At 34.7% G+C, this 19,026-nt stretch overlaps 1 protein-coding gene across 1 annotated transcript in view; it reads right to left on the bottom strand.

The window, feature by feature from the left end:
• Positions 1 to 11,355, bottom strand: part of vir (VIR_N domain-containing protein) — a 126,850-nt gene extending 115,495 nt beyond the window's left edge. Inside the window, exon 1 of the mRNA XM_089097800.1 lies at positions 11,273 to 11,355. Within this exon, the coding sequence (XP_088953926.1) occupies positions 11,273 to 11,323 (51 nt within the window). The 5' untranslated portion in view covers positions 11,324 to 11,355. The remainder of the gene's footprint in view (positions 1 to 11,272) is intronic.
• Positions 11,356 to 19,026: the final 7,671 nt, after the last annotated feature.

The following is a 19,026-nucleotide window of genomic DNA, read 5'->3' as shown; positions in this document are numbered from 1 at the left end:
AGAATGTAACTGTGACAAGGTAAATCATAACAAAACACTACTGAAATATTCAAACTCTTGCATTTCAATAAATGAAACCCAAAATAAAAAATTTGAAAAAATCAAGAGAATGTAACTGTGACAAGGTAAACCACGACAAAACACTACTGAAATATTCGAACTCTTGCATTTCACGAAAGAAATTCAAAATGAACTTTGAAAAATCAAGAGAATGTAACTGTGGCATGGTAAACCACGACAAAACACTACTGAAATATTCCAACTCTTGCATTTCACGAAAGAAATTAAAAATGAACTTTAAAAATCAAGAGAATGTAACTGTGACAAGGTAAAGCACAACAAAACATTACTGAAATATTCCAACTCTTGCATTTCAACAAAAGAAATCCAAAATGAACTTTGAAAAATCAAGAGAATGTAACTGTGACAAGGTAGAGCATAACAAGACAATACTGAAATATTCCAACTCTTGCATTTCAACGAAAGAAATCCAAAATGAACTTTGAAACATCAAGAGAATGTAACTGTGACAAGGTAAAGCACAACAAGACACTACTGATATATTCCAACTCCTGCATTTCAACAAAAGAAATCCAAAATGAACTTTGAAAAATCAAGAGAATGTAACAGTGACAAGGTAAACCACTACAAAACACTACGGAAATATTCCTACTCTTGCATTTCAAGGAAAAAATCCAAAATAAACTTTGAAAAATCAAGAGAATGTAAATGTGACAAGGTAAACCATGACAAAACACTACTGAAATATTCCAACTCTTGCATTTCACGAAAGAAATTCAAAATGAACTTTGAAAAATCATGAGAAGGTAATTGTGACAAGGTAAAGCACAAAAAAACGCTACTGATATCTTCCTCCTCCTGCATTTCAACAAAAGAAATCCCAAATGAACTTTGAAAAATCAAGAGAATGAAACTGTGACAAAGTAAACCACGACAAAACACTACTGAAATATTCCAACTCTTGCATTTCATGAAAGAAATTCAAAATGAACTTTGAAAAATCAAGAGATTGTAACTGTGACATAGTAAACCACGACAAAACACTACTGAAATATTCCAACTCTTGCATTTCACGAAAAAAATTCAAAATTAACTTTGAAAAATCAATAGAATGTAACTGTGACAAGGTAAAGCATAACAAAACACTACTGAAATATTTCATCTCTTGCATTTCAACAAATGAAATCCAAAATAAAAACTTTGAAAAAATCAAGAGAATGTAACTGTGACAAGGTAAACCACGACAAAACACTACTGAAATATTCCAACTCTTGCATTTCACGAAAGAAATTCAAAATGAACTTTGAAAAATCAAGAGAATTTAACTGTGACATGGTAAACCACGACAAAACACTACTGAAATATTCCAACTCTTGCATTTCACGAAAGAAATTCAAAATGAACTTTAAAAATCAAGAGAATGTAACTGTGACAAGGTAAAGCACAACAAAACATGACTGAAATATTCCAACTCTTGCATTTCAACAAAAGAAATCCAAAATGAACATTGAAAAATCAAGAGAATGTAACTGTGACAAGGTAAAGCATAACAAGACAATACTGAAATATTCCAACTCTTGCATTTCAACGAAAGAAATTCATAATGAAATTTGAAAAATCAAGAGAATGTAACTGTGACAAGGTAAACCACAACAAAACAGTACTGAAATATTCCAACTCCTGCATTTCACGAAAGAAATTCAAAATGAACTTTGAAAAATCAAGAGAATGTAACTATGACAAGGTAAAGCACAACAAAACACTACTGAAATATTCCAACTCTTCCATTTCAACAAAAGAAATCCAAAATAAACTTTGAAAAATCAAGAGAATGTAACTGTGACAAGGTAAAGCACAACAAGACAGTGACAAGGTAAAGCATAACAAGACACTACTGAAATATTCCAACTCTTGCATTTCACGAAAGAAATTCAAAATGAACTTTGAAAAATCAAGAGAATGTAACCGTGACAAGGTAAACCACGACAAAACACTATGAATTTAAGTTTGTTTTATCTGATTCGAAGACACGAAAAAAACGTTGAAAAAAAATATATCATGTTAAAAAAAGGGGGGCCCAAAAAGGTGGCGGCTGGGGGCGCCCCTCGAGTTTGGGGATAAGGGACCTTTGGGGAGTTGATGTCTCTGCTGGTTAGGGTCGTTGGTGCTTATTATACTTGATGGTTCGTACTCACATACACCATACTACCTGATTTGCAAGGATTTCTAAGGTTTGTTCTGAATTTCATTATTAAAATTCTTTTCTTACCATCTACATCTCTCTTAGTATCAACTTTTTAGTGTACTAAAACGTTAAACCCTATTTTAAATTGACAATACTGTTCAAACATCACTTGTGTATTATACAGACCACATTGGAGAGGTAAAGCTAGGTCAACTCACAATTTCATTCTATCGTCGTTAGCCATTTTCATAGACTGATGTTGTTTCAAATTTATAACAAATTACCTGAGTTAACAACCTCTTCAGGGATTACCTTAACTGCTAATCAGTTTAATCCTTTTTTTTCTCCACCTTTATACAATCCAATCACTAATTAGCATCATTCACACTCCTATTATTCAAAACATTAATTAATATCGTTCATAGTGTCCAATTTGCGAATTCCTTATCCCTTTTTGCAAAAATGTCAATCAAAACAATTCCTATATACGCAATTTGACAATCTCTAGTTTTCGATTTAAAAAAACAACAAAAATAAACAAAAACAAAAAAGTAAAGTGTAATTCTCACTCTCTTTGAAAAACCCAACCAGACTATACTCACCAAACCAGACTATACCCATCAAACCAGACAATACTCACCAAACCAAACTATACCCACCAAACCAGATTATACCCACCAAACCAGATTATACCCACCCAACCAGACTATACCCACAAAACCATACTATACCTAACAAACCAGACTACACCCACCAAACCAGACTATACCCACCAGAAACCTGTCTGGTTGGCCTTGGTAAGTCAATAACCCAAATAGCATGGAGGAACATAGTCTACCCAAAGTATAAGGCCATGTGAGGGAGTTCTGAATCTCTTTGAAAAGGTGTAGAGGCGTACGCAAATAACATAGAGATTCCTAGGGCCGTACGTAAATAGCATGGTCCTATGGCCGTACGCAAATAAAATGGAGATTCCTAGGGCCGTACGCAAATAACATGGTCTTATGGCCGTACGCAAATAGCATGGTCCTATGGCCGTACGCAAATAGCATGGTCCTATGGGTCTACGCAAATAACATGGAGATTCCTATGTGTCTACGTAAATTCAATATGTACATACTACTATCATACACGTAATATTTTCTGTTCGTTTTAAGTTTTGATGTTAATCCTTATTTTCAGTTGGAAAACTTGTTTTTTTATGTTTAATTTCTGATGTTTTTTTTAAATAATGCCGGGAAATCCGGCACCCCCTTCATAGCAATGTCCCTTCCCCCATGAAAACTTGCTTCATGGAAAATCTTCCCACATAACCCCCGACCCACCCACCCCCCTACTACCAGAAAAAATCCCCCCTGAAAACGTCTGTATACTTCCTAATAACCAATACTATATGTTAACATTGGGTAAAGTTCATAAGTTCCAGCCCTCCCCCCGGGGACTTCGGGGGATTAAGTCATCCTAAAGGACATATTTATCATATTTTCAACCCTGCTGAACAAAATGGCAATCTCAAAATTTTGATCAGGTCACTTTGGGAAAAAAATGAGCGTGGGAGGGGGCCTAGTTGCCCTCCTTTTTTGTTTGGTCACTTAAAAAGGGAACTAGAACTTTTAATTTCCATTCCAATGAATCCTCCCACGATATTCTAGGACCAATGGGTCGATGCGATCACCCCTGAAAAAAAAAAAAAAAAAAAAAAAAAAAAAAAAAAAAACGCATCCGTGATGCGTTTTTCTTCTGGCAAAAAATACAAAATTCCACACTTTTGTAGATAGGAGCTTGACACTTCTACAGTAGGGTTCTTTGATACTCTGAATATGATGGTGTGATTTTCATTAAGGTTCTATACCTTTTAGGGGGTCTTTCCCCCTTTTTTTTCGAAAATCAGCCAAATTTTCTCAGGCACGTAACTTTTGATGGGTAGGACTAAACTTGATGAAAGTTATATATTTGATTTCAGGATTGAAATCTGATTGTTTTGATGTATCTATTGGTATCAAAACCCGTTTTCTAGAGTTTCGGTTACCATTGAGCTGGGTCACTCTTTACTTACAGTTTGTTACCACAAACTGTTTGAAACACTGCTGTGTTCCCTGTATTAATTCAATATTTTCCTACATTTGCTATGCATGCATCAGAAAAAGCTGCAACTGTGTGAATCTGGGATAAAGGATCAATCTGGGGTTGTTGCACAGATTCATCCTGCTCATTTTTTTTATAGACCTAGTTGGGTCGTCTCTGGAGGAGAACTAACTTTGTTGCAGTTTTTTTTTATATGGTATGTAGAAAAAACAACATTACAGTCTTTGTAACGTTGTGGTCTCTCATGTCTTTTTTCTTGTTTAGCAGGATATGTTGGACAATTAGAAGAACTTTGCCTTCGTCCCCTTTCAATCCAATACTAATACCTATCCTGTACCTAGGTATTACATCATGTTGTTTTTTATATTTTTGCAGACCCCAAATTAAACTTATTCTATTTTTAGTAGGAAGTTTTTTAAACATAAATAATATTTTTTTTAAAATAAAATGGGCATTTGTGGATTTTACTCGGGGTTCATGCAGCTGCAGCTTTTTCCTGATATAAAGAGCTTCTTTTGCAAAACTCAGCTGCACCGTCATGATGCAAGCACTTCCAGCAAAAACCAGACAAAATCTGACTACAAAAACAGCCAAGTCCAGCTGTGTGATAAAAAATGTATTTAGATCCTCCACAGACATTGATGGCACATGAGACATTGAATCACTGATTCAGTTGGTGAGTCATTTTTTACAGGGACAGGTTGCACGCCTATCACCCAAAGTTAAAGGAGCACAAATTAAACTTTGGGCGCAATATTGCCAAGCAGAGCATCAATCCACTATGCTAGCATTGGGTGTAGCTGTGTAATCCTCAGGTCTTTTGTGTCTTCTAATCTAATCGTCCTTAAAATTGGGTATATTTTGATGAAGAATTTACCATGATTAACTTAATCAACATATCAAGTTTCACTGAATAGACCACATATTACCAGGCATAAAAGTACTTCATTTCAGTAATTCATTTCTTAAATTTGATAACAATTCTTTTTGTCTTTAATGTGCACAAAGTGACATAATGTACAATCATAGGTAGTGCAATAGCGCTGCCTAAGTAAAGAGTGATGTGGACATAATGTATTATTTATTTATTTTTTGTTTTTCTTTAGACCAGAGCGCTTCATGCAGAAGGAGTTGTCATAGAAATTTCGAAAGGGGTTCATTAAATTGGAAATTGAAAGAGCCCTTATTAATAGTCAAAAGTGAATCAAGGGAAACCAGCCCCCCACCCCCAACATTTCCCCATACTCATCCAATCAAAATTTTGAGATAGCCAGGTTGTTTAGCATAGTTGAGAGGTCTGCAAATTATGTCGTTGAGGATGACAACCCCCCCACAGTCCACAGGGCAAGGGTTGTAAGTTATTCCCCAGGAACATATAAGGTTTTTATGGTGAATGGTGGTTGTAAAAACTTCAAAAAGGGCTCATTCAAATGGAAATTTGAAGTTCTAGTGCCATATCTAATAGTCAAAAGTAACTTGAGGCCAAACTTGAGGCCAGTAACTTGTATGTGTCTTGAACAGTCCTGGAAAGTGCAAATAAAATTAAACTAAATATTTGATATATTCATATGTTAATTAATTGTTGAAATATACATTACACTGTAATTTTTATTTTCATTTTCAATGTTGTAATAACTGGAAGAAAAAATATTTGTAATATAATTCGTTTTCAGTAAAGTGCCAATGACCCAGTAGGCTTTAGACTTTTACAGTTAGGGAAGGGGGTAGTATCCAAACTCTTGTTTGTACTAAAACTATATTTGTCTTGAACAGCCTTGGAAAGAAGTGATAAAATTAAACTGAAAATTTGATACATAGTAATATGAATTGCTGAAAGCTTGTCACCTCAAAATTCAATTTTACTGTAGTTTTTATGTTTATTTTCAATGTTGTAATAAGCACAGAAGAAGATATTTGTAACATAGTTCATTTTCAGTAAAGCGCCAATGATGCAGTAGGTTTTTGACTTTTACAGTGAGAGAAGGAGGCAATACCCAGACTCTAGTTTTTAGAGATTTTTGATTGTTTCAAGCTTGATTTGAATATTTAATTTTCAATTTTCATATTCAAGATTCACTCGTTTTAAGATTTATTTGTTCATTTATACCTATTTATGTTTGTTTTCTATGATTGTTTATTTAATTTCTTTTTGCTTTGGGTTTCATATATACTTCAATAGCGTTTTGAGATTTTTTCTGGATAGAATATCATTAATAGATTTTTTTTTTAGTGGGATGGGTTGGGCTTATCTGAGCTTTGAATTAGGCCTATTTTAAAACCCTTGCATAAAAACCTTTTATGCCCTGGGGCATGAGTTACAACACTCACCACTGGACTCTTGGGGGTTGTGTCAACCCTGGAGTTTTTTTTATGGCTAGTTGTCATCTGATCACTTTTGACTCTTAAGAAGGGAATTTGAATTTTTCGATTTCTAATCATTTGAGTCCCCTCTGAGGCTTATACAACCACCTCTTCCATAAAAACCTTATGTGCAGGGGGGGGGGGGTATACTGACCCTGAAGTTTTTGTTATCTGATTGTTTGACTATTTTGAACAAAATGGCCATCATCAAATTTTGATTGGATGTATTTGGGGATAACAGGTTGGGTGGGAGGGGGGAGGGTAGGTTACCTCCAATCACATTTGACTCTTAAGAAAATACTATAAATGTCAATTTCCAATTAAATGAAGCCCCTCTGAAGTTTATACAACCACCACTTCCATAATAACCTTATATGCCCTCAGCACATACCTTACATCACCAGCCCCCAGGATCTGGGGGGTTGTGTCAACCCCAAAGTTTTTTTCCTGATATTTGAACTATTTTTAACAAAATGGCTATCTCCATTTGTTTTCGAATGCATTTGGATGAAAAAGAGCATGGGGGGGGGACTAGTTACTCTTAAAAACTGAACTAGAACTGAATTTCCAATCAAACAAGCCCCCTCTGAAGTTTCTACAAACATCCCTACCATAACCATAAGAACCATATATGTCCCCAGGGTACAACTTACAACACCTGTCCATGGGCTCGGGGGGGGGGGGTGCATTGACTTTGGATTTTTTAGTATCTGATCTTTGAACTATTTTTAACAAAATAGCTATCTCTTAATTTTGTAGAAGTGAAAAATTATGCTGCATTCACATTTGGCATTATATGGAGACAATAGACAGTTACTATGCCAATAAAAAAAGAAAACTGATCTTTGACACAGCAAAGGGAAAACTGAAATTCAATTAGCTGGTTCAGTTGGCGTTTGGTCTGTAAAATGTCAAATGGAAACAAGGCTTTCTGCAGAATATTATTTGTACATTTGTCATAACAGGCCATAGACTGACTCAGCCATAGTACTAGTATCTGGAGTCTGACAAAACAACTGAAATCCTTTAATCATCAGCATAACTTTGCTTGCTGAAACGTAATCATATCCGTTACCTATCACTGTTGCCTGTTTGAATGGACAAAGAACCTCAATGACAGCTTCAACAATGAACTACTCATTACTGTGAAGTTTTTGATTTTTTAAGTTACTGAGCTCTCTGATTTTTGCTTCATGAAGGTTTTGGTTGAAGAAGTTGTGCAGTAACTCTTTCCTGGCACAATACATTTATATTTGTTCCATCAAATATGCATGTCCTTTGTGATGGTTGGACTAAGATTATAGGTCTTGCAGATAACTTTAAAAAGGTCATGAGACTTAGAAGACACTTTAAGGATTCCAACCAGCTTTTGTATTTTTACCAGTGCTGCTCCCAGCATCAATTCTTAACTAGAATCAATTCTTTACTTTAGCTTCTTTGTCTTAGTACTGCTCACAGGGAAACCAAGTAACTATGCACTTGCCAAGACTAACCAAAAGGTCCTAATCCAATTAGACTTCTTCAGTAGCTTTAATGATAAGACTGCTTTAATGTTGAGTTAATTTTTACAGTGGCAAATCTTTTCTTCAGAACATGTAAAACCAGAGCTATTCCCTAGATTATAAGCATTGCAAATTCAATAAAAGTTACTAGACTGCACTAAAATGATGTTTGCAAAGCAAAAATACAACTTAAAGAAAAGTGGATTTAATAAAAACAGAAATGGAAAAAAATATAAGAAAAATGGAACAGAAACAGAAATGATACTGAATAAAACAGATACCTGTTTTCTGTTTTATTGGTTCCTAAAAAAAAAGAACAGAAAACATAAGAAAAAAATAGACACTGAAATGGTGTCAACTCATAATATTGATAGTCTAACAATGGAAGCAAACATGGCAAAGTGGTTGACATAAATTTGGAGGAATTTAAAGTACTTACCTAGCTAAGATATAGACAAACCTTTAAAGTCAGAATTGCATCCTGAATCAAAATATAACATTCTTTTGTATCAGAAATGAAATTTACCCCCCCCCCCTCTCTAAGCGCTAATATATACCCTGAATTGAATTCACCCTAAGTCATTCAAATTGAAACTCCTCCAAATTTGCTGTGATTTATACACCAATACCTCACTTTGCATCAGGGTTACATTCCAAAAAAATCACAATACAAACTGAAACAATGCAAAGTGAATTAAGATTTTCTATAGCAAACCATGTAGAGATTGAAGATAGACAACAGGGTTACAAAAATACTACTTTCCAAAAGAAAATTGAACAAAGTAAACATTAAAAAACAAAATACAATTTTATTATATACATACAAAAAAAATGTATCTAGTTAAAACAAAATAAACTACTGTATTCAATTAATTTATGAAAAACAAAATTAAACTTCATCATATTTTGATGAATCTAAAATGGGTGTTGTTGTAGTGGTAAAAAGAAAAAGATAAAAATCACCAGTGATATGATAAACAAAGACCAGCCAATAAAATCCCTCATGGGGTGTGACATAAAGCAACATATAATCTACAATATATGAACTAATTCTGCATTTTATTCCTTATTGAATTTTAGCCAAACTGCCATTGAAAAATAAATTTTTAATAATTTTTACTTAAAAGAGAGAACCAAAGAAAACCAAACAAGTGAAGTTAAGTTTAAAAAAAATAATTTATTTTTAAAAAACTGACTAGAAAAAATTCAAGACTCAAATCCAAAACAAGCAACCTCAAAGACCTGATGATGCATAACGAAAATTAGTACTAATTAATAAAATTAATACAATGCAACTTAAAAAAAAAACACAAAACAAAATAACACAAAGTGGGGTATTGATGTAGAAGCATGTAATATAATATAAAGTGAGAATTTTGTTGCAGCCTACAAGCATTTTTTGTTTTTTTTAGCCTACAAACCTAGGGTATATCCTAGGGCATTAGGGACCATCAGGGGGGGGGGGTACAATTTTGAGTGAAACCATGGAATATTAGGAATAAGTATTAAAACAACATCAAGTAGTGTTTTTGGTAAATTTGCAGTGGGCCTTAAAATTTTGCTAAGATGAAAGTGAAAACATCATTTGTTGCTTTTTTATGATCTTTAATAATTCAATAATTGCTTCTGGAGCTAATTGCATCTTCAGCCCTTAAAGGGGCCCTTAAGGTATTTTATATGAATAATGAAAGAGCATAAAAAAACAACAAATGATGTTTTAAATTGCATACTTGGTAAAAATATATGACCCACTGCAAATTTACCATGAAATTGTAGGCATATTGAAATTATAGGAAATTGTGAAATCATTTATGTTTCTTGTGTGACAATAAAATTGTGTCATTTAGACTGTACCATCAAAGTCCTGGTGCTGCTTGTTTGCCACTGCTCAATAAAAAAAAAGAATTAACACTGACCAGGATGAACACTACCTACAGAACAACTTATTTGGCAATTCTTAGCAGTAATTTCAAAAGATTTATGCAATGCATTTTAGCATGGGGTTTATTGCAAACTTTTTCTTTTAAGTTGGAAAAAGAAGTATTTTAAGAGGAAGGACTTGATGATAAAGGTTCTCCCCTTGGAAAATATGTTAACTAGGATTATTATACATATTTTAAAGTAAGAATTGTTTTCTTAACATGTCTCCTTGTCAACAGTACCAACTCTAAATTTTCACCCCTATTTATAAACTAGTAATATTTTTTTAACCACTTTTCAATAACTTAACTAGTGTTGATAACTTATTAGTGTGGATACAAAAATGAAATACCTTTGGGGCCTCTTTGAGGGCTCAAGATGCAACAAGCCCCAGAAGCAATTATTGAATTATGAAAGAGCATTAAAAAAAGGGCACCAAATGACATTTTCACTTTCATCTTAGCTAAATTATAAGGCCCACTGCAAATTTACCATGTTTTCAGCTTGGCTCTGTGTTAAAAATGGACATCCACCACATGGATAATAAGCAAGTAAAGTTTATTTGTGATGTAAATGGATGTTATATTTAGATTGAGGATACAATTCTAGGTATATATTTCCACATTAGGGGGTGGGGATATATATTCTGTGAATATTTAGGTTCTGAGCAATTCATGAATTTCTAAGAAAAACTGGAAAAACAAGGAAAGAAGAAAAGATAAAGGCTCTCCCCCTGCAAAATGTGTTAACTAGGATCATTCTGCATATTATGGAGTAAGAATTGTTTTCTTAATAAGGGTCCTTATGTACAGCTGGACTCCTAGGCATAAAATACTGGTTGGTTGGTTGGCTAATTTAAAGATTTGTATATATGTACACTGTCAAATTAGCCATCTGGTATTAAAAATAGAATTAGGCTACATAAATATTTGCCAAAATTAGACTCTAGCCTATTAAATCTTCTGAGAATTCAGAAACAGATATTGAATAAAAATACAGCTTTTAATCTAACACATGAACAAATCTATGTTTCCAGAAAAGATTATGGATAGAGAGGTAGGCTAGTAACACCATAGCCTATGTCCCCTAGCCTATGAGAATCATATCAGCCCTAAATTATATTTTAATCAGAGAGATTAAATTATTTTGGCCGATTTTGCAACTTCAGATAACAAGTAACTAAAGTTAAGCAGACTACCTCATTTCTTTCATGAATAAAAGTGTCAAAAAACAGTAACTCTGGTTCCATGACCTATTATTTCAAAATATTTTGCGGAAAAGAACTGGATTTTGAAGTAAGCACTGGAGTATAATAAAACAGTCAAAAAGTACGATAAGACCTTATTCGTTTTTGAAGTGCCACCCTCAGAGATAAAAAGAACTACTCATGGAAGCCATGTTGTTGGTAAAAATCGTTCATCTCTTATAGGAATAAATAAGAAAATATCAACAAAAGTCTACTTTTTTTGGTGTTATTCGAGTCTCATCAATGGGAGGACCATACTGTTGTGTTCCCTTGTGCAAAGAATCTTGAAAAAAATCCCAAGACCTAAAACTACCTGACAGTAAGTAAAAACAGCTTCTTTTAGCCTTTAGCCCTAACAGAACATTTTCAGCGCCTAAGACTTGTTAAGTATTTGGTGAGTTATAGGGTATAAACCGCCTTACTGAATTTTACATTAGTCAAACTAAAAAGTAGCCTGGACTGTTATTTAACCGTTGGTTGGTAATACTCTTAGTTATAAGGGCTATCTACATGGTAGGCTATTGCCTGATAATTTTGATTAGGTCTATGCTATGAAGACACTGCACCTCGCTCCTTCTGGTTCAGATATGCTCCTGAACTATAAAGTCCATTTGGTATTGCCCCTTTGCTAATACAGGACTGCTGTACCCATAAAAATCACTGTAGGCGTTTAGGGGTTTCAAAGAAGTTATTGAATAGGTATTTTTTTTTAATGTGTTTAACCGTTGGCTTGTAATTCTTGTTGTTGACAGCGATCTCTTGGTGGTAGTGCATTATACGATTGTAAAGGCCTAGGCTGTGCATTCAATGCACCCTCTCAGCGTGGCTCCAGGTATTGTTCTGACATATCTAGGACCTTGAAAGGACTATTTGTCTAAATATTTTTTAAGACATAGATAAATAGGAAGAAAACTATGGTAATGTAATTAATAAAGTGTATTACACTTTATAAAGGAAGACTGTCATGGTCTTATTGTTTTCTTTTTGTAGGCCTACCCATTATATATCTGATAGACAATCAGAGGTAAATTTTCAGCAGTTCTTATTATTGACTTACAAATAAAGTAAACATACTACTTGATGCCCTTTTTATGCTCTTAACAAATATAATGATCATTTTTGTCAAAATGAATCTTAACCCCATCCCTAGGCTATATATACCAATTCAGGGTATATATTTGCACATTAGAGGAAGGGGGGGGGTAGTTTTCAAGAAGACCACTCATTTTTATAAGAAATAAGCTTTACCCCCAATGCCCTCATGTGAAAATATATACCCTTAATTATTATATATAAATGCGGAGTTAAAATTCATTTATGAAAAAAAACACTGTTATATTTGGAAAGAGCATAAAAAAGGCATCATCTAGTATGTTTAATTTATATGTAAGTCAATGATAAGAACTATCAAAAATTTACCCAATCAGAATTAGAGGGGTATTGTCTGGGTGACAACTATCATGCTGAGAAAGTATAAATTCAGGAATCTAAAAGTTCCAGTTGTATTGACATGTTTTAGGATTTAGTTGTAATAGCACTTTTTCTTACATTTATAAACAGTAACAAAGGGGGAATAATTGATAAATTTCTTTTTTTTTAAACTTGTTCCTATTAGGAGCATAGCTCCAGCATGTGATAAAATTCTACTTAAGCTACTTTTGGCAATCTTGGAAAGGGGATAGGTTAGGAAAATGAAACTTTCAGGGGTGGGTCTACAGGCTAAAGTATGTCCTGGGAAGGTGTTCTGAAGCTCCTACCTCCATTCCTCCCTCTAGAGGGCCCTGACCTTTGATTTTGAGTGAAACCTTGTAAAATAGATCTTCTGCTTAAATGAATTACAACAACAAAATTTTCAGCTTCACAACTTTGCTCAATCCTAATTATTAAGGTTACACAAGTAAATTTCCTGTTTTTAAAAAAACCATTGATATGGCTTAAAATTGTACTCAAATAATAGGAATTGTATTTACAGAACTAAAGTCAGAGAAAAAGAAACCAATAACTGAAAATTAAGGTAAAGACTTGTTTTGTCAAATTTCAATAGGTTGTACCTGTCATGTAGGTAAATTTTAGGACCCTTTAGTAGGAGAAGGAGTGGAAGTAGGTAATTCAAAATAACACACCAGGATATACCTTATCCTGTAGATCCAACTATCTTTTTGGTAAAATTCTACTTTAGCTACTTTTGGCTATCTTAGATAGGGGTTAGGTTAGGAAAAAGAAACTTTCAGGGATGGGTCTACAGGCTTAAATGTGTCTTGGAAAGATATTATGAAGTACCTACCTCCAGTCCTCCCTCTAGAGAGTCCTGACCTTTGATGACCTTTAAAAATCTGTGTGTTATAAAAGTGAAATCTTGCAAAATAGATCTTCTGCCTAAATGAAGTACAGCAAAGATTTTTTTAGGTTCACAACTTTGCTCAATCCCAAGTTATAAGGTGTTAAAGTTATGCAAATACATTTCCTATATTTAAAAAAAAACACAAGGCTTCAAATTCTTCTCAAATAACAAAAATTGCATTTTCAGTACTAAAGCCAGAAAAAAAGAAACTGATAACTAAAAATCAATGTAAAATGTTGACTTGTCTAAAGTTCAATAAGTATAGACCTGTCATGTAGGCAAATTTCAGGACCCTCTAGAGAGAAGGAGTAAAGGTAGGTACTCCAAAATACCATCCAGTGACTTACTTCAGCCTGTAGATCCATCCTTCAGAATTTCATTTTCCGAACCTAACTCCTTTCCAAGATAGCCAAAAGTAGCTAAAGTAGAATTTTATTCCAGCAATTTATTGGGGGGGGGGGCAAAAATTCCATAGTCAAGGGCTAAATAAAATTTTATTTTTTCAAAATTATTTGAAAAAACTATGGTAATATAGGCTAAACATTAAAGTTTATTTTACTTTATAAAGGAAGGATGTTATGGCCTTAGTGTTTTCTTTTTTCCCCTGCCATCCTCAAACAACACCACTGGTTTTCATCCCAAAGAAAAATTAATAGTAAAATTCTAGTTTAACTGCTTATTGCTGTCTTGGAAAGGGGTTAGGTAAATGAAACCTTCAGTAATGAATCCAGGACCAAAAACACAATCTAAAAAGGTATTACTAAGCTTCCATTTTAACCCTCTTCTGATTTCCAAGTCTTAGAAATTTGCCTACTTGGCAGGTTATACCTATTGTTATTTTGACAACACAACATATTACCATAATTTTCAGTCATCGGTTTCTATTCCTGTGGTTTTAATTCTGAAAATGCAACTCCTATTATTTGAGTAGAATTTTAAGCCGTGTCAATGGGTTTTTTTCCAAATTTAGGAGACATATTTGCAGATCTTTGAAACGTCATGAATTTTGATTGAGCTAAGTTCTGAAGGTGAAAATAGTTTTCATGTACTTAATTAAATAAGAAGATCTGTTTTGCAAGGTTTCAGTGTTAGAGCAAAAAGATTTTGAAAGGTCATCAAAGGTCACTGCTTTCTAGAGGGGGACGGAGTGGAGGCAGGTACTTCAAAATACCTTCCTATGACATACTTTAGTCTACCTGTCCCTGAGGTAAAATGTTGTTTTGTTGAAATTTCAAATGGTAGACCATAGACCTGTCAAGCAGGCAAATTTCTAAGACTTAGAAATCATAAGATCGTTAATGTGGAAGCTTGGTAATACCTTTCCAAAGTATGGTTTTGGCCCTGGATTCATAACTGAAAGTTTCATTTTCCTAACCTAACGCCTTTTGAAGATAGCAAACATTTCTGTCAGTTAGCAGTGTAAAACCTCTTAAGAAAACTGAAAGATAAATTCTCCCCTTGAATATTCCTGAAAATGAATGGAAGCTTTAGCCTTAAGTAACAATGGTAGATTAGCCTCCTCCCTATAATGCTAATACTAATTTCATGTCGTGTATCATAAAGCAAATAATGTTTACATTTCACAGCAATTATTAACTCCAGTTTTTTTGTGGGGGAGGGGGGACAAGAGGGGTCTATATCCAGATAGTCAAGGGGCATGGAATATATAATATTTGTTTCTCCACATTTTTGGGGGGTGGCTTCCCCCCCCCCCCAAACAAAACCCCTGATTATGAATTAACTTTTTGTTTTTCAGAATGGAATGATTAAGAGGTACTTGTTTTGCTTCACATCTCTATTTAACTTTGATAGTAACTTCACTTTGAAGCTTTATCCTTTTTATCATTTCACTCTGTGCAATATACTGGTGTTTCAATACATGCTCTTCTACTAAACAACTGTGTATCTTAGCTAGATATATTTGAAATCTACCTTCCTTTCATAGTAAGCAAATTTGTTCTCTATGAAATAGAATTGAAAAGCATCAGGATTAAGCATTTCAATCCACCGCTGTTCATTTTAAAAAGGAATAGTGCCAGTTGCAGCCATATTTATCATTTCTGGTGCTTGTATCCTATTTTGGTTTTATTGTGGGAGGGGGATTATTTGATTGATGTGAGGGAGTAACAACTTATTCTAAATTACCCAGTTGATATTGTAAGATAAAAGAGTACCACAATTGAGTGTTTGATTCACTCATCTATCCAATTGAATGCTGATGGGTTCTGATGAAGTTGTGTTACAACTGTGAAGTTGTGAAGATGGGATCTTAAAATATTACTTATAAATAATAAGAGTATAATTTGAAAGTATCTTTTTCTTTTTTACATAATTTACCTAAATCTGCAATTAAGATCAAAGTCAGATCTATCTTCATCTGTGAATTGTTCTAAAAAATTGCTCTAAAAATTGCTCCATTTTTTCTAAAAAAGCTCCTTCACGTTCTTTGTATGATTTGGGCAAAGATGTGAATTGGTTTTGAAAAATTACGGTTTTAGTATCTAAATCAAAAAAGAAAACTGAAGGGAAGTTTTTGTACCCCTCCCAAATTTTCTTGAATTGGCTGTGCTGTAATTTTCTAATTTTATGAATCTTTTCTCATCTACCCACCCAACCTCCTGTTTTTTATTGAGATTATATTCTTTGTTGTCGATCATACTATTTTGACGACCACTGGATGGCGAAGATTGCTAATAAATTGTCCTGTCAGTGCCACAAGGTTTAAAAGTCTATTTTTTACAAAAAACAAAACAAAATCCGTCGGATCAAGGTACTGACAAAATTTCTTTAGGGTGAATTTTCCCCGTCTTGCCCCCCCCCCTAGTGACACTCCTGCATTCACCTATTTACAGGAGCTTGAAATCTCTACAAATTTGACCCTTGTAGACTCACCAGACAGTCCCCTTCAAATCCCTGTCATCAGAATCCCCTTTCAACGGAATGAAAAAAATTATATTTCTGAAAAACCCAGAGGTATCCATACTTTTTACCCTTCACCCTTTTGGTTGTCACTGAACTTGCAAGGTCGGTGAGCAGAGAAAGAACACTAATACAATCAAGAGTCAATGATCCAGTTAGAGTTTTCACATTTCTTAGGGGCTATCACTTCTTACCCTTCAATGTGGAATATGCTCCAGGTCAAAAACTAGAGGTCGTCCCCCTAAAGAGGATTAAAGCTTGCACGTCTATTTTTAATTAACTGAGTAGGGACACAAAGGCTCCCTAAGAGAGTTTGGGACGTGATGATACCTGAGGAGTGTCGAAAATCTGAACACTCATCAGCCCTTGTAACGACTATCATTCTAATAGTGGACTTATATTTCAGTTTTCCTTTCACAAGCTTCCAAGTGATAAGGATCTGAGAAAGGAGTGGCTTGTGAAGATTCGAAGAGATGAAGGTCCCTTGTTCCAAATCTCAGATGCCTACACTAGAGTATGTTCTAGAAATTTCAACACTGAGGACTTCTATGCTGGTTTTGCATCTGGAAGAAGAGAACTCAAACCAGGATCTATCCCAAGTATTGTTCCTTGGACAAATAAATTATTGTTCAAGCGAAAGGCTCCTAAAAAAAGACTAATTAGTAAGAAACATTACACAGTCCAGAAAAAACTCAGTTCTGAGATTACTCAAGTTGAAGTTGTGTCTACCAGTGGGGAATACTATATCAAGCAAGGACCTTTTTGGACGTGGTGAAGGCAAGTGTGTTGAAGTGGTGAAGTGGTTTGACTTTCTCACAACTCTTTTTTAAACAATAAAAACTTTAGCGTAAAGAGCGAGGCGTTGAGGAGAGCACAGCCCCTTTCATATACGGAAGCGAGGGTTTGGGGGATGGCAGCCCCCCAACTGCACTTCCTAATCCCTGCACGTTTTAAGGTTCGAACTTGTGACTTAGCCTCTTTAACTCTTTAGAAAACGTAATTTTTTTCAAATAATTTATGCAGGTTTTTGTACAGTTTATTACTTATTATTGCTTGACTAACTGTTAGCTGATCTTTTCAGGAGTTAAAGGTGGGGGGCTGCCGCCTCCCAAACCCCCCGCTTTTGAAGATTCTTGTGTTAAGGCTTTTAATTCCTGAATACTCAAATCAAATGCACAGTAAGATTTTATTTTTTCAACTTTTCTTTAAGCATGTGGGTATACGGCATGTTATCAAAGCAGTGGAGACTTACCTTTAAGCTGAAAGCCGACTCTGATGATCTGCTGGAGACGCCTGTTGAGCCAAAGGATTTAATAGATTGGATTTAAAAAAGAAACCGAGTGAAATTTTAAAACTTAAAAGTCAGTCTCAACAAATATTTCTCTCACATGGACTCGAAACCAACTCATCCGCCTGTGCGTAAGGACAAATAACTCGTGTATCTCTGAGACCCGAGGGCGGGTGGGTTAGTCTCTCGACTCTATTTTTGATACAAGCAAATCCCCACAAAACTGAATAGTTGGTTTTTGAAAAATAGGGAAGGGAGGATCGGATTGAGCTAAAATTTTGAGGATAAGCTCCCAGGCCCCAGCAAAGCTTATCCTCTAAATTTCAACCCGATCGGACAACGTTAAAGGGGGGTTGTGGTGGAAAAATTAACATGGGCTCTTATAGTAAAACGAGGTTTTTCGTAAATATAATTCGGGGGATAATTCTTTCGGTCTGAAAATGTCAAAAGGCCCTAACAGGTCGAATTCCACTTCAAATGAGTCCTCATTCACCCGGATTCGTTGCCAACTGTGGCTTGTAGCCGTGGCTGATAAAAAAAAAGAGAAATGAACTTTAAGTGGCTATATTTGTTTTTTGGAAAACAGGGGAAGGAGTGATCGGATTGAGCTGAAATTTCGAGGATAAGCTCCCGGGCCCAAGGAATGCTTAACCTCTAAATTTCAGCCCAATCGGACAACGTTAAAGGGGGGCTGTTGTCGGAGGGTCGAAACATCCGGCCCACTTTTACCCATGAAGATAAAGTCGGAGGGGGTGAAATTTTGCACGTTTCTTAGATGGAGCTTGGGCTACAAAATACGATCACTGCTGTCTCCCTGCGACCGCTAGGAATGGAAATCGCTTAACATTGTGGTGGGTCTCCTCTGTAGAGGCACAAGTGTTCCTTCTTGATTTTCAAGGTAGAAATAAATAAATCAAAATCTGAGAGTTCAAGCCTCAGAGATGAGGATAGAGATTTCGTGCATGGTGTACCACCCAAAAAAGAAACCAAAGTACTGGAACAGTTTTCAACAACAGTAGGAAGAAAACGTAAAAATTAAATTGGAATGAAATTAGAAGCATTGTAAAAAAGGCAATTTCTTATGGAAACAACTGAAGTCTAACTATACACCAGAAGGCTCCGTATGTAATTATTTCTGTATGCACTATAATATGGTAT

Source organism: Artemia sp. Qi Xiang Cuo, chromosome 12 (genome assembly GCF_049724085.1).
Source record: "Artemia sp. Qi Xiang Cuo chromosome 12, ASM4972408v1, whole genome shotgun sequence".
Lineage (NCBI taxonomy): Eukaryota > Metazoa > Arthropoda > Branchiopoda > Anostraca > Artemiidae > Artemia > Artemia sp. Qi Xiang Cuo.
The sequence above is the reverse complement of the archived record's forward strand: the minus strand, read 5'-3'. Positions and strand labels throughout refer to the sequence as shown.